This window comes from Rhinoraja longicauda, chromosome 12 (assembly GCF_053455715.1).
Source record: "Rhinoraja longicauda isolate Sanriku21f chromosome 12, sRhiLon1.1, whole genome shotgun sequence".
Taxonomy (NCBI): Eukaryota; Metazoa; Chordata; class Chondrichthyes; order Rajiformes; family Arhynchobatidae; genus Rhinoraja; species Rhinoraja longicauda.
The window spans coordinates 16,463,047-16,485,977 of record NC_135964.1 but is presented as its reverse complement, the minus strand read 5'-3'; the positions used below and the strand labels follow the sequence as shown (position 1 = coordinate 16,485,977).

The following is a 22,931-nucleotide window of genomic DNA, read 5'->3' as shown; positions in this document are numbered from 1 at the left end:
CTCTAAATGTGGCCTCACCAACATCTTATGTAACTGTAACATGACCTCCCAACTTCTATACTCAAGACTCTGACTGATGAAGGCCAATGTGCTGAAAAATGAAGGCCATTGTCCTGAGATTTTGGCCTGAGGAAGATTGATAGATAGGGAGAGGGTTAAATTATACATTAATGTGTGTTGACAGTAATGTTTTCATTTAGTTTAGTTTCAATTTAGAGATATAGTGTGGAAGCAGGTCCTTCTGCCTACTGAGTCCGAGCCGACCAGCCATTGCTCGTACACTAGTTCTACATTATCCCACTTCACATCTTACACACTAGGGGCAATTTACAGAAACCAATTAACTTACAAAGTTACATGTCTTTGGAATGTAGGAGGAAACTGGAGCACCCAGAGAAAACCCACAAAATCACAGGCAGAACGTACAAACTCCACACAAACAGCACCTCTACCACTGTGCCACTCTGTCGGATTGATGTTGAATTGTTGTATGTTTTCAGCTACTATTTTCAACATTGGAATTATCCTTTAATTATTGCCTTTTAATAGTTTTTAAATGCTTCTGAATATAATGGACAGTTGAATAGCCTCCACTCTGAGTCCATTGGCAAAATATTTGATGGCAGTTATGAGGTTTGACATTGCGTAAATGGATATTCCAAGCATGTTGTTATTAAATTTCCCTCCTTGCAATCGGTCTGAAGGAGGCTCCAGACCCGAAACGTCACCTATCCATTTTCTCCAGAGATGCCACCTGACTCGCTGAGTTACTCTAGCATTTTGTGACTATATATGTGTTGTCCTTCAACATTGGTGGTTCTATTTGGAACCATTGGAACCTATTAACAAAATCTGAACCTAAACACTCGATCTCAACTAATACTCTACTTGCTTCACTTAAAAGAAAATATTTCAAGGAGGTCCCTCCTCGTCCTTTTCTGAACAAACACATTTCAAGCATGTTTAGGATGGCCACAGTGGTTCAGTGGTAGAGTTGCTGCCTTACAGCGCTTACAGTGCCGGAGACCCGGGTTCGATCCCGACTAGGGGTGCTGTCTGTACGGTACGGACCGCATGGATTTTCTCCAAAGATGTACAGGTTTATATGTTAATTGGCTTGGTATAAGTGTAAATTGTCTCTAGTGTGTGCAGGATAGTGTTAATGTGTGGGGATCGCTGGTCGGTGAGGACTCGGTGGGCCGAAGGACCTGTTTCCACGTTGTATCTCTAAGCTAAGACTAAAACATTACAGGAACATGTTCCATGATCCCTGCCAGTCGTACTTTCTGAGGCATTTTCTGTGAATTCAGAAATAACTACGCTAATTATTTAAGTTATTTTTTACTAATGTGCACTTTCCTAAAAAGTAAATTAATAATGTTCCACTATTAGTCATAAAATGCCATTAACATCTGGCAGCAATATCTTCAACTCCTTATTACTCTAAATTAAATCACACCATCTGTTACTTACGATGCAAATTCCCTGCCCAACAGTGAAATTTCTGTAATGTTTTCCTAAACTGGTTGGCATAACAAGGGGCTATTTTTTGTAAAGAGTTTTGCTAACAACAAGTATCAGTAAGAGAATTGGACCCATAATGTTACAGTCTGAAGAAGAATCCTGACCCAAAGCCTGAGTTGCTCCAGCCTTTTTGTGTCTTTCCATAATGTTATCAATCTTGAGATGGACACAAAGTGTTGGAGTAACTGAAGGGGCCATGCAGCATCTCTGAAGAGAAAGGATAGGTGATGTTTCGGGTTGGGATCCTTCTTCAGACTCTATCTTTATCGATCTTTTCTGATTGCACTAGGATCTAACAAGCATTGTACCCGTGTTATTCCACAAATAACACACCATAAAATATGTATTAAAGGTCTCAGATCATAAACCCAGATTAAGGTAGAAAATTCTCCTGAAAAACATTGTCCCATTACACAGTACAAATTAAATACAGGCCATTGTTTAAGTTGCAATCTTGTTACATTTTTTTATGGTCAGAGTCAGCATCAAAAGCTTTAGGTGGAAATTAAAAATTGATACCCAATATTATTTTAAGTTTCAGATTCATGCATTCCTAGAATTGATTTGGAACTTTAGTATACACTTGTTCACACCAGTTTGCGAGGGCCCCATTTCTGAGGAAGGATTTTGCTGGCATTGGAGAGGATCCAGAGGAGGTTTACGAGAGATTATCCCATATGAAGAGCGTTTGACGGCAATAGGCCTGTACTCGCTGGAGTTTTGAAGGATGAGGGGGGGATCTCATTGAGACTTACCGAATAGTGAAAGGCCTGGATAGAGTTAATGAGGAGAGGATGTTTCCACTAATGGAAGGGTCTAGGACCAGAGGCCATAGCCTCAGAATAAAAGGACGTACCTTTAGAAAGGAGATGGAATTTCTTTAGTCAGAGAGTAGTGAATCTGTGGAATTCATTGCCACAGACAGCTGTGGAGGCCAAGTCAATGGATATTTTTAAGGTGGAGATTGATAGATTCTTGATTAGTACGGGTGTCAGGGGCTTTGGGGAGGCCTGAGAATGGGGTTGAGAGAGAAAAAAAGATTTGGCCATGATTGAATGGCGGAATAAACATGATGGGCTGAATGGCCTAATTCTGCTCCTTTATGAAGTTATGGAAGTAATCCATGGTTTTCACAGCAGGAAATAATTCAACTCATTAACTTTTGATGTCTATCAATTCAAAGAATTCCAATAGATGCCAAAGAATTACTTTTGCAAGAATGAATGACACAATTGTTTTGTGGTGGATCAAGATTTGCTCTTATTGATAGGTTTTGAAGTTGTTGAAATTGAATTTCTGAGTGATTTATTATTCGTGACTTGAAGTGTCCGTTTGGGATTTATCCGACAAATCTTGTTTTTTTTGGTATCACACAGAGCAAATGGTTCTAGGGAGAATCATGTTAGTTATTATTATACAACTATTGGAGGGCATGAATTGCAGGTCAATGGACATTTAGTATTATTTGAATTCTGGTCACTGGTCTAGTTTAGAAAGACCTAAACGAAGGCTCATGATGAGAGCAGCTTTGAGAGCAACTCTGGAGAATTTCTTCAATGCTGATCACACATGGACAGACGCACACTACTCTCTTTCACCATCTTCCCTCTTCACCCACTCCCCTTCACCATCATGGGGACTCTAAACCTACAAACCTGCGCGTCTTTGGGATGTGGTAGGAAACCGGAGCAGCTGGAGAAAACCTATGTGGTCGCAGGGAGAACATGCAAACTTCACACTACCACAGACTCCGAGCTGTCTAAGGCATTTCACATTTGGTTTAGAGATACGGGGTTGAAACAAACATATGGCAGACTGATTCCATGCTGACCATTGATCACCTGTGCACTATAGACAATAGACAATAGGTGCAGGAGTAGGCCATTCGGCCCTTCGAGCCAGCACCACCATTCAATGCGATCATGGCTGATCATTCTCAATCAGTACCCCGTTCCTGCCTTCTCCCCATACCCCCTGACTCCGCTATCCTTAAGAGCTCTATCTAGCTCTTTCTTGAAAACATCCAGAGAATTGACCTCCACTGCCTTCTGAGGCAGAGAATTCCACAGATTTATAACTCTCTGACTGAAGAAGTTTTTCCTCATCTCAGTTCTAAATGGTCAACCACATCCGATCCACCTTAGAAACGTAGAAAATAGGTGCAGGAGGAGGCCATCCGGCCCTTCGAGCCTGTACGCACCGCCATTCATTGTGATCATGGCTGATCGTCCCCAATCAATAACCCATGCCTGCCTTTTCCCCATATCCCTTGATTCCACTAGCCCCTAGAGCTCTATCTATCTCTCTCTTAAATCCATCCAGTGATTTGGCTTCCACTGCCCTCTGTGGCAGAGAATTCCACAAATTCACAGCTCTGGGTGAAAAAGTTTTTTCTCACCCTCAGTTATAAATGGCCTGTCCTTTATTCTAAGACTGTGGCCCCTGGTTCTGGACTCGCCCAACATTGGGAACATTTATCCTGCACCTAGCTTGTCCAGTCCTTTTATAATTTTATATGTTTCGAAGTTCTAACACTAGTTTCCATGTTATCCCACTTTCGCATCCTTTCCACTAGGGGCAATTTAAAGAAGCAAATTAACCTACAAATCTGCATGTTTTTGGAATGTGGGAGGAAACCAGAGCACCCGGAGAAAACATGCCCAGTCACAGGGAGAACGTGCAAACTGCACACAGCCAGCCTCCGAGGTCAGGCTCTCTGGTGCTGTGAGGCAGCAGCTCCATCAGCTTCACCACTGTGTTGTTTCTCTCAGTATAAAAACTGGCTTGAGTGTTGTTTACAATCTGAGCTTCATTCTTGCTTTAACCATTCGTTTAACCCCCAGAGGATTATTGCACACCGATCTTAAATTGACAAATTGCCTCAGTATAAAAGACATAGCCATCGATGAAAGATGTACCCCATTTACTGGTATAATTTAACAGTGCTACAGCCTGTGTCCATGCTGTCCGGGTATATTCAGACTGCAGTTGACTTATTTCTACTCTGGTCTTAGCCGCAGCCTGACATGAGCTTGGCCCTCAATCCAACAGAGGGTGTCTGTTTCACGACTCAACTGTGAAATTCCTTCCATAGACTCGGTGGTCGCAATTTAAAAAAGCCATAGGGTTATTCCTCATTTAAGGAGAGGTTGGATAAACTTGGATTGTTTCCTTTGGAATGTCGGAGCTTAAGGGGAAACATGCTAGAAATATATAAAATTATGAGAGGCATAGATAGGGTGGAAATGGCCAACATTAGAGGGTGAGAGGGGGAACGTTTAATGGAGATGTGCGGGGGAAATATTTCACATAGCGGGTGGTGAGGGCCTGGAACACATTGCCAGAAGTGGTGATGGTGGCAGATACGACAGTAACGTTTCAGAGGCTTTTAGATAGAAACATGGAGGTGCAAGGAATAGAGGGATCTGGTCATGTGCAGGCAGATGAGATCAGATTAACTTGGTATCATGTTCGGCGCAGATATTGTGGGCTGAGGGGCCCATCCCTGCGCTGTACTGTTCTATGTTCTATGTTCTAAAGCAGTTTATCTGGCAGATCTTCCAGTGACTGGCAGAGGTCTCTGTGGAAACCTTCAGCTGAGGTTTGCACATATTCCACCACATTGGAACCAAAAGGAGATAGGAGACCGCCTCTTGCTTTGAAGTTAATAGTGCCTCTGCTACCCTATGCCCCCACGTTCCTTACAGTCTTACAAACGGCTTGCCCCGAGCAAGGTAGCTGGGTTGTCAAGAACTGCATCTCAAGAGTGTTTTGCTTAGGCAGTTTGCTACAATCATACACCAAGAGGCGCATAATAGCGCAGGGGTGGAGTTGCTGCCTTAAAGCACCAGACACCTGGGTTCGATCCTGACTAAGGGTGCTGTCTGTACGGAGTTTGTACGTTCTCCCTCTGACTGTGTAGGTTTTCTCCTGCTGCTCCGGTTTCCTCCAACACTCCAAAGATGTACAGGTTTGTAGGTTAATTGGCTTCTGCAAATACTGTAGTTCCTAGTATGCAGGGCAGAGCTAGTATATGGGTGATTGCCTGTCAGCATCGACCAGCAGTGGACCATGGGCCTGCTCCACGCGGTATGTCTAAACTAAATGAAAAGGGTCCCCGCCTGAAATGTCACCTGTTCATGATCTCCAAACCTGCTGAGTTACTCTGTCACTTGTGTCTTTTTTTATAAACAGTGTCTGCTGTTCCTTGTGTCTCCTCATGCTATAATCATTAACTTGTAGACGTGTAGGGTAAGTTTGAGCAGGCTGGGACCCTATTCCTTGGAGTGCAGGAGGAGGACGGGTGATCTTATAGAGGTGTACAAAATCATGAGAGGAATAGATCGGGTAAACGCACAGAATCTTTTGCGCAGTGTAGGGAAATCGAGAACCAGAGGACATAGGATTAAGGTGAAGGACAAAGATGAATAGAAACATGAGGGACAACTTTGTCAACAAGAGTGGTATGTCAACGTTTAAGAAAAATTTAAACAGGTACATGGATGGGACTTGTGTAGATGGGACATGTTGGTCGGTGTGGGCAAGTTGGGCTGTAGGGCATGTTTCCGTGCTGTATACCTCTACAACTCCATGTGTCTCGTTTCCTGATTAGCATCAGGCTGCCCAGTTTCAGGACATGCTGGAAATCTATCATCATTATCTCCTCCAACATTCATGAATTTCCACCCCATAGTTTTAATTTTGAATTCCAATTTGAACAAATTGAAGTTGCATGCGACTACACAGACGAACAAATTCCATGGTGTGGGAAATACTCCAGGATAATTGAACTTGACAGTTGATATAAATTATTTATATTTGGTCACTGACAGTTCTTGGAAATGGGGGAAAAGCTCATGAAATATGTTCTCTGATACATCTGTAAAATGCCTAAGCTTTGACAGTTTCATGAGATATATATTCTTCCCTCTTCTAATACTGTACCTTCAGGCAGAGCTGTGAAGGAAAAATCTGGAGGAGCTAAGGACTTTTAGTGATCTAATTGCTTGATGTAATCAGCTTCAGCTCAATTAATATTTAATGTGGTCTTCAAAGCTGGAATTAAGCACAAAACAAATCTGCAAACCAAAGGCTTGACGCTGTTAGTGTTGAAGATGTTAAAACAATTCTTTCTTTTATTGGTGGTTTTGGATTCTGTGTCATGTTTGCTGATTGCAGTATGCATGTTTGGTTGTTTGGTTGCCTTCAATTAAAGAAGGTGGAAATTCCCATACAACTGGGAATATTCACCCAGTTGCAGATTCAAAGTCTGAGCTGTGAGCTTTGATAATGGCTGTGGACTGAAGCCTGCTTCCTATGGTGTGAAGCAAAGTTGATGTTAGATTTTCGCTGGAATGATTGGCTGCAAAATGTCCCATTTGCAGGGGTCAAAGTGACTGCATATATATCACAATGGCCTAGAGGTGGAATCGCTGCCTTGCAGTGGCAGAGACCCATCTGTTTCCAAATGGAGGCTAATTCACTGAATGTCTTCAAGATAGAGTTCGATTCAGGTCGTAGGGCTAAAGGAATCAAGGGATATGGGGAAAAAGCAGGAACGAGGTACTGATTTTAGTTGATCATATCGAATGGCGCTGCTGGCTCGAAGGGCTGAATAGCCTACTCCTGCACCTATTTTTCCATGTTTCTATCACGGACTGTGCAGCAAAGATAGACACAAAGCGCTGGAGTAACCCAACGGGTCAGGTCGCATCTCTGGAGAAAATGGATAGGTGACCTTTTGAGTTGGAATCCTTCTTCAGACTGAAAGTAAGGGGGGGTTGGAGTCCTGGTCTTTTCTCACTTCCACTTGTCCCCCCCCCCCCCCCCCACCATGGCCCCATTTTCAATCTGAAGATGGGTCCCGACCTTTATTACAATGCTTCTATGATTTGCTTTTCTGGAGACTGCCTTTTATCCTTTCATTCCCAGCAAGACCTAACTATTGTCATCCTTCATTTTATGTTCATTGCTGTATAGATAGATTACCAAACCCCTATTTGTCGCTGAATAGGGATACAAGGAACTGCAGGTGCTGATTTACAAAAAAAGTCACAATGTGTTGGAGTAACTTGCTTGTCAGACAACATCTCTGGAGAACATGGGTCAGGAGAAGGGTCCCGACCCGAAACCTCATCTACCCATGTTTTTCAGAGATGCTGCCTGACCCGCTGAGTTACTCCAGCGCTTTGTGTCTATCTTTGGTGTAAACCAGCATCTGCAGTTCTTTGTTTCAACATTTTGGACTGTGCAGCTGCCTGACTCTTTAATATTGGTTTATATGGAGTTGAATGAATAAGTTTATTGGCCAAGTATGTACACATACAAGGAATGTGCCTCGGTGCTCGGGTCACAAGTAACAACACGAACACACAATAAACAATTAAGAATAAAGTTTAAAACATTAAAGTATTAAGAATAAAACATTACAGTTTAAACATGTGAGTGAAATAAACCAGAGCAAAAAGAGACTACAGACTTTTGGTTATTGACAGTCCGGAGACACCTTCCAGAGGGAAGTACTTCAAAGATTTTGTGGCCAGGATGGGAGGGGTCAGAGATGAACCTGCCCGCTTGCTTCCTGGCCCTTGCAGTGTACAGTTCGTCAATGGGGTGAAGGTTGCAGCCAACAACCTTCTCAGCTGATCAAACAATTTGTTGCAGCCTCCGATGTCATGCTTGGTGGCTGAGCCAAACCAGACCATTGATGGAGAAGGTGAGGATGGACTCAATGATAGCAGTATAGAATTAGACCATCATTGCCTGTGGCAGATTGTGTTTCCTCAGCGGAAGAACATCCTCTGATGGGCCTTTTTGACTGTGGAGTCGATGGTGGGCCCCCATTTAAGGTCCCTGGAGATGATGGTTCCAAGGAACTTAAATGACTCCACAGATGTGACTGTGGTGTTGTTGATGGTGAGTGGGGGGAGGGGAGGTGGAGCTCTCCTAAAGTCTACAATCAGTTCCACTGTCTTAAGAGCATTGAGCTCCAGGTTGTTACAAAGACACCAGGACTCCAGCTGTGTCACTTCCTGTCTAGGCAGATTCCTCCCCATCCTGGATCAGTCCAATCAGGGTAGTGATATCATCCACCAACATTTCCGTCACCTACAACAGGACCCCACCACTGGCCATATCTTCCCATCCCCTCCCCTCTCTGCATTCCGCAGAGACCGTTCCCTCCGCAACTCCCTGGTCCACTCGTCCCTTCCTACCCAAACCACCCTAACCCCGGGCACTTTCCCTTGCAACCGCACGAGATGCAACACCTGTCCCTTTACCTCCCCCCTCAACTCCATCAAAGGACCCAAACATTCTTTCCAGGTGAGACAGAGGTTCACCTGCACCTCCTCCAACCTCATCTATTGCATCCGCTGCTCTAGATGTCAACTCATCTATATCAGCGAAACCAAGCGCAGGCTCGGCGATCGCTTCGCTGAACACCTGCGCTCGGTCCGCATTAACGCCACTGATCTCCCGGTGGCCCAGCACTTCAACTCCCCCTCCCATTCCCAGTCTGACCTCTCTGTCATGGGCCTCCTCCAGTGCCATAGTGAGGCCCGCCGGAAATTGGAGGAGCAGCACCTCATATTTCGCCTGGGCAGTTTGCGGCCCGGTGGTATGAACGTCGACTTCTCCAACTTCAGATAGCTCCTCTGTCCCTCCCTTCCCCTCCTCCTTCCCAGATCTCCCTCTATCTTCCTGTCTCCACCTATATCCTTCCTTTGTCCCACCCCCGACATCAGTCTGAAGAAGGGTCTCGACCCGAAACGTCACCCATTCCTTCTCTCCCAAGATGCTGCCTGACCTGCTGAGTTACTCCAGCATTTTGTGAATCAATCAGGGTAGTGTCGTCCGCAAATTTGAGAAACTTGACAGAGGAGTCTGTGGAGGTGCAGTCGTTGGTGTAGAGAGAGTAAAGGAGAGGGCAGAGTACACAGCCTTGCGGTGCTCCTATGCTGAGGGTCTGCGGGTCCGAGATGTGCTTTCCCAGCCTCACATGCTGCTTCCTGTCTGTCAGGAAGTTGCTGATCCACTGACAGAGGGGTTCAGGCACAGTCAACTGGGAGAGTTTGGAGTGTCGTAGCTCTGGCACAATGATGTTAAATGCAGAGCTAAAGACCACAAACAGAATCCTGGCATAGGTCCCCTGGCGGTCTAGGTGCTGGAGGATGAAGTGCAGGCCTAGGTTGACTGCATCATCCACTGATCTATTGGCCCGGTATGCAAACTGCAGGGGGTTCAGCAGGGGGTTTGTGATGTTTTTCAGCTGGGCCAGCACGTCTTTCAAAGGTCTTCATGACTACAGAGGTAAGTGCGACAGGCCTGTAGTCATTAAGACCAGTGATCCTTTTCTTTTTGGGTCCAGGGACAATAGTGGAGACTTTGAAGCAGGCAGTGACAGTGCAGGTTTGCAGGGACTGGTTGATAATGTCTGTGTAGACCGGTGCCAATTGGTCAGCACAGAGCTTGAGGGTAGAAGGGGAAACATTGTCCGATCCTGGAGATTTCCGGCTTTTCTGTCTCCTGAATCGCCTCTCCACCTCCACAATTTCCATTGTTGTAGATGGAGAAGTGGCCAGACATGTTGGGCAGCAAGGAGGGGGTGTGTCATGGACGAGGGCCCAGTCTTTGCAGACTGGAGTCACGCTGTGAGTCAGTGTGAAGTGGTGATTGGGGGTGGGGGGGAGGGGGTCCCAGGGTTATGTTTCTGTTTCTCGAACCTGCACTAAAACACGTTCAGGTCGTTGGTCAGCTGACGATTGTCCAAGGAGCGGGGGGTTTTCCTCTTAGAGCTGGTGATTTCTTGCAAGCCCTTCACACTGAAGAAGAGTAATTCGCTGAGAACTTGCTCCTCAGCTTCTCAGAGTACCTTTCTTTGGCACCTCTGATTCCACTTCTCAGCTTGTACTTGGCCTGCCTGTAGAGGTCTGCATCCCCGCTCCTGTAGGCCTCATCCTTTGACTGGCGGAGCTGTCTGTTCTGCTGTGAACCAGGGCTTGTCATTGTTGAACCAGATCCGGGTCTTAGTGGGAATGCAACTGTCCTCACAAAAGCTGACATAGGATGTCACAGTGCCTGTATACTCATCGAGGCTTGTGGTTGCTTCCCTGAACACTTTCCAATCAGTGCAGTCAAAGCAGGACTGTAGGTTTTCAATGCTCTCGCTCGTCCACTTTTTCATTGTTCTGACCACAGGCTTAGCAGATTTTAGTTTCTACCTGTAGGTCGGAATAAGGTGAACAAAACAATGATCAGAGAGACCTAGGGCCGCCCGGGGAACAGAGCGATATGCGTTCTTGATTGTAGTGTAACAGTGATCAAGTGTCCTCTCCCCTCTGGTGGGGCAGGTAACATGAAGTCTGTACTTTGGGAGCTCACGACTGAGGTTAGCCTTGTTAAAGTCCCCCAAAACAATGACCATGGAGTCCGGGAAGTCACTCTCTACCCTCAATACCTGGTCAGCAAGTTGCGTTTGCGCTTCACGTACGCAGGCTGGGGGGGGAAGTAAACTCCAGCGAGAATAAAAGAGGCAAATTCCCTCGTAGAATAAAAAGGTTTGGAGTTGATTAAGATTCTAGATTGGGGGAACAGAAGTTAGACAGTACCGTGATGTTGCTGCACCAGTACTGGTTAGTGTGGAAGCATATTCCACCTCCTCTTGTTTTTCCCGCTGCCTCTGCGTCGCAGTCCGCTCTGTGTAGTTGAAAGCCAGCTAGTTGCAGCGCATTGTTCAGGGTCGACTCACACAGCCAGGTCTCGGTGAAGCACAGGGCAGTGGCTCGAGAGAAGTCCTTATTTGTATGGCGCAGGAGTTGCAGTTCATCCACTTTGTTGTTGAGAGAACGGAGATTTGCAAAGAATATACTCGGGAGCGATGCGCGTAATCCTCGTCGCCGGAGTCGGGTGAGTGCTCCAGAGCGCTTCCCACGGGTCCTCCTCTGTCTCAAGACCTTGAACGCAGCCACAGCCCCGCCAACGAGTATGTCCAGCGAGTGAGAGAAATCTGGAACAATGTTTGAAGTTACCATATATCTGATGTTAAGGAGCACCTCTCTCATGAACGTGATCTTTGTGGGATTTTCACAGACGACAAAAAAAACGAACAAACACATACAGAACAGCAAGGAGCAGCCATCGTCGGTGCCATCCGGAGAGAGATACACACAGGTTCAGCTATGTTGTTACTGAGTCCAAGTTTTAGTGTTCTCTCGTTCACAATACAGAGCAAGTATCTTCATGGGAGGGCTGAAAAGAGGCACCAAGAGTCTTTAGGAAATATACAATAAATGTTGCCTTTGCCAGTGCCGCCCACTTTAATATCCATTATAAATAACCTAACCAGTTAAACAGAATTAGTATGCTTTAATAAGTGAAGCAGTAAGCATGGTGTAAATCTAATTGTAATCTGGGAGTTTTCGAAGTGAATTATTACACTTCTGGAAAATGAAAACGCTGAACAAATAACTAGACCAAAGCTGCAGATATTCCAAGTCATAATTGTACATCATGATTCCAGCTATAAAAATACTGCACTGTGTATTTTAGATTAAATGGGTTGCACTTAACAGCAAGGGAATGCGATAATGATTTATCCAATGGGGCTACTGAAGATGGAAGATGCACTGGGGCTTCCAATTTCTATTCCCCTAACACAAATATTAATTTGAATCAGACAATCTACTCCAGGGAATGTCTCTCTGTCATTAATACTTCAGGAGTGTTGGTTGGTGCTTTGAGTTGTCATTATAAGCTTTGAGAAAATGAAATATTTGTGTCAGCGGTGTTAAATGAGAGCGCTCGATGACTAAGTATTAATGATGTCTTATAATTATCTGAACATCACCCTTGTGGGCCTTTCCAAAGTAAGGACTGACTTTTGGAATTATGTCCTTCTCAGAGCCCCGATCATTCTGAGAATTATGCCTGGATAATGTCGGGTCACATTAGCCATGTTAATTCTTTGCAGAATGTGCTCACCTTCACACGTGTTACTGAGGTGGAACAGATACACAGCAAACAGGAATACTCAATGCTGCCGTCTGGTCTGTCAACTGTTCAGAGTGGTGACCCTTGTCTCCATGAAAGAGGCCAAGTGCTTCCTTGTGCAAATTGTTTCCCACAGAGCTATAATTTTCTTTTTAAAAACAGAGCCTCATGAAGTCAGGATGAAATTAGTTACCGCTACATAGTTATAATTAAAAAGTCTGCACCAATTACAGGATTATTTTGTATGCAACATGCAAACGGTTCATGAACATTGTCAGTTAAAACTAAGAACTTCTTCAGTAAGAATCGGGGTCAAGCTTTTAATATCCCTTTTTCTTGGTTTAGTTTACAATAAAAATGAACTTAATTGAAATCAATGTTGGATTAATGCCCTGTGCATGCTTATATTGCCCATGATTTCATTATTATTATTTTCTTTTAAGTGCCTTTTAAGTAGAATAAACCGGTGACTTTCTCCCATTATTAACCACGCTGTGCATGAGTGTTCTCATGTGTTGATTGTCTCTGTCAAGGGGACTCGAATACCTTTGGTTGAAGATGAACAGTGATGTTGACCAGCAAATAGTTTTTCCAGAGCATAGTGAATGAGAGAAAGAAATATTTTAAACAAAAAGAAAATAGGTTTTCATTCAAGATGAAAATGGGCGAAATTTAATTAAATGGTGGCACTACCTAAAACTGTCTTTAAACCAATCTGAAATGGTTACACTCTATCAGTGTCATCATAATACATCTCCAATATAAGTAGGGCAAACTAAAACTTTGTGCAATTCTGAAGGATTATACAAAACCTTCAATATTTTGAATTACAATGAGTAAGTTGCCAGTGAATGCATTATGCAGAATTGTGCATCTTTATCTTTGTGCTGCACGGTGGCGCAGCTGGTAGAGCTGCTGCCTCAGAGTGCTGGAGACCCGGGTTTGATCCTGACCTCGGGTGTTGTCCGTGTGGAATTTGCATAACCTCTCTGTGACCGTGTGGGTTCCCTCCCAAAGACATGCTGGTTTGTAGATTCATTGTCCTCTGTAAACTGCCCCTCGTGTGCAGGGAGTGGTTGAGAAAGTGGGATAGCATTGAACTGGTTTGAACGGGTGACCGAAGGTTGGCATGGACCCGGTGGACTGAAGGGCTTGTTTCCATGCTGCATCCCTGAACTAAAGTAAACTCTTTACCGAATAGCGATTGGTGACTTTGCAATCATTCATGCCCTTCATTGTAGAATTCTCGATCAATTTTTCAACTGAAATACATGTTTGTTAACTTGCCGGTAGACACAAAATGCTGGAGTAACTTAGCGGGTCAGGCAGCATCTCAGGAGAGAAGGAATGGGTGACGTTTTGGGTCGAGACAATAGACAATAGACAATAGACAATAGGTGCAGGAGTAGGCCATTCGGCCCTTCGAGCCTGCACCGCCATTCAATATGATCATGGCTGATCATCCAGCTCAGTAACCTGTACCTGCCTTCCCTCCATACCCCCTGATCCCTTTAGCCACAAGGGCCACATCTAACTCCCTCTTAAATATAGCGCTGGCCTCAACTACCTTCTGTGGCAGAAAATTCCACAGACTCACCACTCTCTGTGTGAAGAAATGTTTTCTCATCTCGGTCTTAAAAGACTTCCCCCTTATCCTTAAGCTGTGACCCCTGGTTTTGGACTTCCCCAACATCGGGAACAATCTTCCCGCATCTAGCCTCTCCAACCCCTTAAGAATTTTATATGTTTCAATAAGATCCCCCCTCAGTCTTCTAAATTCCAGCGAGTATAAACCTAGTCTATCCAGTCTTTCTTCATATGAAAGTCCTGCCATCCCAGGGATCAATCTGGTGAACCTTCTCTGTACTCCCTCTAAGGCTAGAATGTCTTTCCTCAGATTAGGAGACCAACACTGTACACAATACTCCAGGTGCGGTCTCTCCAAGGCCCTGTACAACTGCAGCAGAACCTCCCTGCTCCTATACTCAAATCCTCTCACTAGTGGAAACAACCTCTCTATCCAGGCCTTTCACTATTCGGTAAGTATCAATGAAGTCCCCCCTCATAGATACATAGATACATAGACAATAGGTGCAGGAGTAGGCCTTTCGGCCCTTTGAGCCAGCACTGCCATTCAATATGATTATGGCTGATCATGCACAATCAGAACCCCACTCCTGCCTTCGCCCCATATCCCTTGTTTCTGCTAGCCCTAAGAGCTCTATCTAACTCTCTTTTGAATGCACCCAATGAATCAACCTCCACTGCCTTCTGAGGCAGAGAATTCTACAAATTCACAACTCTATGGGTGAAAACAAAAATCCTCCTCTCAGGTCTAAATGGCCTATCCCTTATTCTTAAACTGTGCCCCTGCTTCTGGACTCCCCCAACATCGGGAACATGTTTCCTGCATCTAGTGTGCTCAATCCCTTAATAATGTTATATGTTTCTATAAGATCCCCTCTCATCCTTCTAAATTCCAGTGAATACAAGCCCAGTCATTACATTCTTTCATCATATGACAGTCCCACCATCCCGGGAATTAACCTCGTGAACCTACGCTGCACTCCTCAATAGCAAGAATGTACTTCCTCAAATTAGGAGACCTAAACTGCACACAATATTCAGGTGTGGTCTCACCAGGGCCCAGTACAACTACAGAAAGACCTCTTTGTTCCTATACTCAACTCGTCTTGTTATGAAGGCCAAAATACCATTAGCTTTCTTCACTGCCTGCCGTACCTGCACACTTACTTTCAGTGACTGATGTGCAAGGACACCCAGGTCTCGTTGTACTTCTCCTTTTCCTAACCTGACACCATTCAGATATTAATCTACCTCCCTGTTCTTGCCACCAAAGTGGATAACCTCACATTTATCCACATTATACTGCATCTGCCATGCATCTGCCCATTCACCCAATTTGTCCAAGTCACCCTGCATCCTCATAGCATCCTCTTCACAGTTCACACTGCCACACAGCTTTGTGTCATCTGCAAATTTGCTAATATTACTTTTAATTCCTTCATCTAAATCATTAATGTATATTGTAAATAGCTGCGATCCCAGCACCGAGCCTTGCGGTACCCCACTAGTCACTGCCTGCAATTCTGAAAGGGACCTGTTAATCCCTACTCTTTGTTTCCTGTCTGCCAACCAATTTTCTATCCATGTCAATACAATAACCTCAATACCATGTGCTCTAATTTTGCCCAATGATCCTCTGTGTGGAAACTTATCAAAGGCTTTCTGAAGGTCCAGGTACACTACATCCACTGGCTCTCCCTTGTCCATTTTACGTGTAACACCCTCAAAAAATTGCAGATTAGCCAAGCATGATTTCCCCTTCACAAATCCATGCTGACTTGGTCCGATCCTGTCACTGCTATCCAAATACGCCACTATTACATATTTAGTAATCGACTCCAGCATCTTCCCCACCACCGATGTCAGGCTAACTGGTCTATAATTCCTTACTTTCTCTCTCCCTCATTTCTTAAAAGTGGGATAAAATTAGCTACCTTCCAATACACAGGAACTGATCCAGAAGCTATAGGACATTGGAAAATGATCACCAATGCATCCACAATTTCTTGAGCCAGCTCCTTGAGTACCCTGGGATGCAGACCATCAGGCCCTGGGGATTTATCAGCCTTCAGTCCCATCAGTCTTCCCAACACCATTTCCTGACCAATGTAAATTTTCTTCAGTTCCTCTGTCACCCTAGGTCCTCTGTCCCCTGGTACATCTGGGAGATTGTTTGTGTCTTCCTTAGTGAAGACAGAACCAAAGTACCTGTTCAACTCGTCTGCCATTTCCTTGTTCCCCATCCTTGTAAACTGCAGCGACCACAGGCCCAATGTCTTCAAATGGTCATCCTACATTAACCCAATCATCCCCGTGATTATTCTTGTAAACCTCCTCTGGATCCTCTCCAATGCCAGCACATCCCTCCTCAGATATGGAGCCCAAAACTGCTCACAATAGTTTATTACCAAACTCCATATAATAAATCTATTTTAATGTAGAGGCATGTGATTATTAAAAAAACTGAAAATATAAAACATAGAACAATACAGCACAGGAACAGGCTCTTCGGCCCACAAGGTCTGTGCTGAACAAGATGGCAAGATAATCTCATCTGCCTGCACATGATCGATAACCTTTCACTCCCTGCATATCCATAAGTATATCTAAAAAGCTTCTTAAACATCATGATAATCTCTGTCTCCACCATCACCCCACAAAACGCGTTCCAGTCATCCACCCCTCCTCAGTGTAAAAAAACATCTCCTTTAATGTTTGCCCTTCTCACCCTAAAGCTATGTCCTCTTGTCTTTGACTTTCCCATCTTTGGGAAATAAGGCTCTGACTCTCTACCCTATCTGTGCCACTTTGTGAGCCTTTATCATTTCAATACCTTAAAGGTGACTTAATCTGTACGATGCAATAAAATTAATTTTCACATTTGGCCTCGACGAACATCGAATTTCCATGTTTATTTATGCCAGGGTAGATAGACTATGGGTGTGGTTATGGTTCTTCTTTATTATCATGTGTAGCAGAGTTGTAAATTCGTTTTTTGCATATAAATCAGTAAGATTATTGCCATACATAGGTACATAATGCATAAAAACAGCCTCCTGAGCCCACATGCAATACTCGCCAGGTTTTGGCTCCATTTTCAAAGTCCCCATTTTCAAAGGCCATAAAGGCCCATTGCAGTCGTCTCCTCCATCTGGATCGTCCAGCGAATGGTCGTCCCTCTCCTCACCCAGACACCGTCAACTTTTCATGACCTGGGGGCACCTCCCGTAGCCGACCTTGCTGGCGTGGAAGGTAAGACTCCCGGTTCCTGCCCTTAGCCCAGCGTCCTCCGCTGTCTGACTATACAGCAAAATAACAAAAGCAAATGGAGAGGCAGAACAGACAACTTGGACGACTTCAAACCATTTTATAAGCGCAAGCCTTCTGTGTTCATTGTGTTTATTGATGTGCCATGGCATCCTGATGTATATGTGTAAGTACTTTTTCCATTTTACTTCCTTCTGTAGAAAATATCCTGCCAACAATTGCAAACCCTGTTCAAGGTCAGTATGGATTAGACACGACTTTAGACGTTTCTATTAGATTAGATAGCAGTAGAATTATCTCTTAGAAGGCATTGTGCTGTAGACAATTAAAATACCAAAGATGCATTTCGACAAATACTGATTCCTGTTGAAGGAATGAGGTTAAAGCATTGCCCTTTGAAAATGAGATGGATCATCCGAGAGTCGCAATATCAAAAGTTAATTAACTCCTACAATACTGGGGCAGAGAGCTTAACCTTGTTTTGTTTCAAACAGCAATCAATGTTTGATTTATTATACTCCTGGGTATGTGAAGCGGGTAACTGTATAGAGACGACTTATTGCAGGAGAGCATAATGAAAATATCCACGGCTATTTGGGCATGGTGGCGCAGCGGTAGAGTTGCTGCCTTATCACATCAGAGTCCAGGGTTCGATCCTGACTACGGATGTTATTTGTACGGAGTTTATACGTTCTCCCTGTGCTCCGGTTTCCTCCAACACTCTAAGGACGTGCAGGTTTGTAGGTTAATTATCTTCAGTTAAAAATATAAATTGTCCCTGGTGTGTCGGATAGTGCAATTGTACAGGGATCGCTGGTTGGCATGGACTTAGTGGGCCGAAGGGCCTATTTCCGTGCTGGATCTCCAAATAAACTAAAAGTACTTTATTTGGCGACTTATTTTGGGACATTGTTATTTTGCATAATTTATTGATGGGACACTTCACCAAGGAACCATTTCATTCACAATTGGATACCACTTGCTGTGATTCACAGCTGTTTCAAGCAGTTTCACTCTTGATGTCATCTGGAATAGCGCCAACATTACGAACTGTGTCATTATGCTGTCATCAGTCCTAATTGAGATTAGAATATTGTGTTGAATTCACTTCCCGAGTAAACATCACTCCGTACACCCACAACCACAACCAGATAACTCCAGTTACACTTCAAGAACCAAAGATGGTCATAGAACCAAGTCATCCATGCCGCCCAAATGCTCATCACACTAAATCTTTGCTGTCCAGAACCCTTCCAAATGCCTTTTAACTGTTGTTATTGTACCTGCCTCAACTATTTCTTCTGGCAGCTTGTTCCATATGTCTTTAATAATAATAATAATAATGCATTACATTTTTATAGCGCTTTTCATACACTCAAAGACGCTTTACAGGGATTTAAAGAACATAGGGAAGTGAATAAATAGATAAATAAGTAGACGAACAGAGAAAGGAGACAGAAGGTGAGGTGACCTTCAGTGGTTGAAGGCAGTACTGAACAGGTGAGACTTCAGTGATGTTTTAAATGTGGTGAGTGAGGAGGAGTCTCTGACGGTTTGGGGTAGTGAGTTCCAGAGGGTGGGAGCAGCGATGGAGAAAGCCCTGTCCCCCTGTCCCCCTTTCATTTATCTTATCAGCCTCTATGTCTGTCTAATTTTGTCTGTCTTATATTTTATTGTCTCTCAAGACTTCTCCATCCTGTTATTATTCTCTCTTTCTTGCGGCCTTTTGAATGAATGAATTAATTAATTAATTAATAAGTTTATTGGCCAAGTATGTACAGATACAAGGAATGTGCCTTGGTGCTCCACTCGCAAGTAGCAACACGAACACACAGTAATAATTAATTACAACAATTGTGCTCTCTTTCTTGCACACCCTCTTTCTTGCGTCCACTTTTTCTTGCACCCCCTCTATCTTGCACCCCTTCTATCGTGCACATTCCCTTTCTTTCATTGTGCACCCACTATATTGCGCCCGGTCTATCTTGCGCCCTCCCTATCTTTCTGTCCTCTCTTCCTCGCATTGTCTCTGTGTTGCACTCTCTCTACCTTGCGCCCTCTCCTCGTGCCATCTCTTCCAGTGTGCCCTCTGTCTTGTACACCCTCTCTATGTTGCGCCTTTTCCTTCTTGCACCCTCTCTATGTGCTCTCATCTTTGCACCCTCTCCACCTTGCATCCTTTCTCTCTTTCTCTCTCTCTCTCTCTCTCTCTTGTGTGCACTCTTTACCTCTGTAACATACTTCTGCTCTGCCCAAAATTACTTAACTTTCTCATTTTGGATGCCACAATTCAAACAGAGTGGCAGATGGCTGGAAGCTGAAACAAAATAGAAATGCCTTAAGGGCTGAGCCAGTCAAACAACATCTGTGGAAAGAGGCCCTTCCTCAGAACAGATTTGAATGCTAATTGCTTTCTTCTTTCTCAGATGCTGACGACTGGCTGAGTTTTTTACCGCGTTACTGTTTTTGTTTCAGCTTCCTTTCCCGTGATCCCTTACCTTAAGAATAATAGAGGCAGAAGATTGTGGTAATTAATCCTTGTCTCATATTTTTTTTAACTTTTAGTATTAGTTTAGAGATACAGCGTGGAAACGGGCCCTTCAGCCCACCGAGCGTGTGCCGACCAACAATTCACACACACTAACACGATCCAACACACACTGGGGACAATTTACAATTATACCAAGCCAATTAGCCTACAAACCTGTATGTCTACGGTGTGTGGGAGGAAACCGGAGATCCTGGAGAAAACCTACGCAGGTCATGGGGAGCACGTACAAACTCTGTACAGAATCGAACCCGGGTGTCTGACACTGTAAGGCAACAACTCTACCACTGTGTCATCGTGCCGCCAACATGGATGGCCAAGTTGCAAGCCCCTCCTGTGGAATGTGGGGAACTTTGTAATGTCCCTGCTGCATGGAGTTGTTCTGTTCAAAAGGAAGTGGATTCACACGTTTAACTGTGTATTTGACACAGAAATGAAATATATAATGGCACACTTCAAATCTAATTTCTCAATTTTTCCAATTTCCTGCAAAAGGTCCATTGCTAAATAGAAATAGGTAAGATCAGTGCCTTCAAATATCTTTATAAAATTAAAGGCTATAATGAGAATTAGAGTGAAAGGAATTTTTCAACCTGAATGAATCATTTGATGGAATTCTATCATTTAAATGTATAATTTTATATCATTGCCCTTCTTCACACCCCAGCACATATTTGTGAAGATTTATTATACAAGGCAATCAAAGATCTTAATAGCTCATAGTCACCATCCAAATATGGTACTTTTCTCACTGAACTATGAATCTATGTCATTGGGAAGAATAGATTAGGATGGTTTAGATTTTAGTTCCCTGATATGAAATACATTGAGTCAAAATTGGTGCCCTGCGCAAATAATAGTGAAAGTTTAAATAGCACTAAAATGAGTCAGTCATTCATTGAAATTTGCTCCCAAGGGTATAATAAAGACTGAGGTTAGTCACTTAAAACACTCTGTACTCTACCTACGGGTGAAAGTCCATTCCTACGTACAAGATCCCTGAATATCTTTACATTCATTATTTACCTAACCCATTTATTTAAAAAATATTAGAATACGTTTGAATGATTCTCTATTTTTTTCTCATTTTTATAATTTGTTCTCCTGCATGTCTTCATACAATTAAAGGCTACAATGAGAATTAGACTGAAAGGCGTTTCTCAACCTGAATGAGTCATTTGATGGAATACAAAGGATACGTTTGTTGAGACCTATACATGCCACTCATTTGAAAGATTTACTTCCCTGGATGTGAACAATCATGATTATAGCTCTGTGAGAGAACACTGGCTGGAAACAATATCTTTGTCTTTCTCTCTATGAATGTGCCTACCAGCTGTCCATTTCCACCATTTTCTGCTCATCTCTTTATTTTATTTGTTTTATTGTACTGTAATTATTCCAAAGATCTCTATTCGAAATCACGGTATATATATTTTGGGGTGACACAGTGGTGCAGCAGTACAATTGCTGCTTTACAACACCAGATACCCGTTTCAATCCTGACTGCGGGTGCTGTCTGTACGGAGTTTGTACGTTCTCCCCGTGACCGCGTGGGTTTTCTCCAAGTGCTCCAGTTTCCTCCCACATTCCAAAGACGTACAGGTCTGTAGGTTAATTGGCTTCTGTAAATTGTCCTTAGTGTGTCGGATCGAACTAGTATATGGGCGATCGTACGTTGGCGCGGACTCAGTGGGCCGAAGGGCCTGTTTCCACGCTGTATCTCTAAACTAAACTAACCTAAACTAAACTAATCAAAACAATTATTTTACCACGATCAGCAAAACCAAACTTCATTAAAAAAAAACCAACTATCATGAAGTAGGAATGAAAACAATTAAAGATTTGGTCTCCAAATTTGAGGAAGGATATTCTTGCTATTGAGGGCGTGCAGCGTAGGTTTACTAGGTTAATTCCTGGAATGGCGGGACTGTCATATGTTGAAAGACTGGAGCGACTAGGTTTGTATACACTGGAATTTAGAAGGATGAGAGGGGATCTTATCGAAACGTATAAGATTATTAAGGGGTTGGACATGTTAGAGGCAGGAAACATGTTCCCAATGTTGGGGGAGTCCAGAACCAGGGGCCACAGTTTAAGAATAAGGGGTAGGCCATTTAGAACAGAGATGAGGAAAAACTTTTTTAGTCAGAGAGTTGTGAATCTGTGGAATTCTCTGCCTCAGAGGGCAGTGGAGGCCAATTCTCTGAATACATTCAAGAGAGAGCTAGATAGAGCTCTTAAGGATAGCGGGGTCAGGGGGTATGGGGAGAAAGCAGGAACGGGGTACTGATTGAGAATGATCAGCCATGACCACATTGAATGGCGGTGCTGGCTCGAAGGGCCGAATGGCCTACTCCTGCACCTATTGTCTATTGTTTATTGTCTATTTAAAAATAATAACAACAGTAGATGGCCAAAGTTAACGTGTGCTTAGTTCAAAGGATTTATCTTCAAAAGTGAATCTTAAAAGGAAAGTTAGGGAAAGGTCCAGTATGACCAGGCCTCAATCTGAAAGCTTTTGGATATGGTTTAGTTTATCATTGTCACATGTACCAAAGTACAGTGAAAATCCAGTCAGCAAACGGATGATACATAATCACAATCAAGCTGTCCACTGTGCACAGATGCAGGATAAAGGCAATCTGCTGTGGAAATAAAGATTTAAAAGATTTAAAACCTCCTCTTGTATTTTAAAAATGGAAAAAATACAAAGCAGAGTCTCCATTTGGCCTCTTGCTTTTTTTTCCCCCAATAGAGAAAATCGCACGTGTATATTATCAAAGCGCTGCTATTTTTTCCTCTTCCATTTTGGATCTTCTACAGCACATCTTGCCGTCTGTCTGAATGGCCACCCTTGTATGCTCACCGACAAAGAGCTCCACTACTTTTCACCAGAAGCTAGCTATTGTGTTCAGCTTTGGTAATGATACATGATTTGTGAGGTAACTCAGCGGGTCAGGCAGCATCCCTGGAGAACATGGATAGGTGATATTTCGGATCGAGACCCTTCTTC

General features: G+C 43.6%; 1 protein-coding gene across 5 annotated transcripts in view; it reads left to right on the top strand.

Moving 5' to 3' along the window:
- lsamp (limbic system associated membrane protein) overlaps positions 1 to 22,931 on the top strand; it is a 1,629,956-nt gene that overhangs the window by 1,554,937 nt on the left and 52,088 nt on the right. For 4 of the 5 annotated variants that reach the window (XM_078409128.1, XM_078409131.1, XM_078409129.1 and 1 more), the window contains one exon: positions 17,568 to 17,603. The exons of the other annotated variant lie outside the window; for it this stretch is intronic. In XM_078409128.1, the coding sequence (XP_078265254.1) occupies positions 17,568 to 17,603 (36 nt within the window). The remainder of the gene's footprint in view (positions 1 to 17,567; positions 17,604 to 22,931) is intronic. 5 annotated transcript variants of the gene reach the window in all.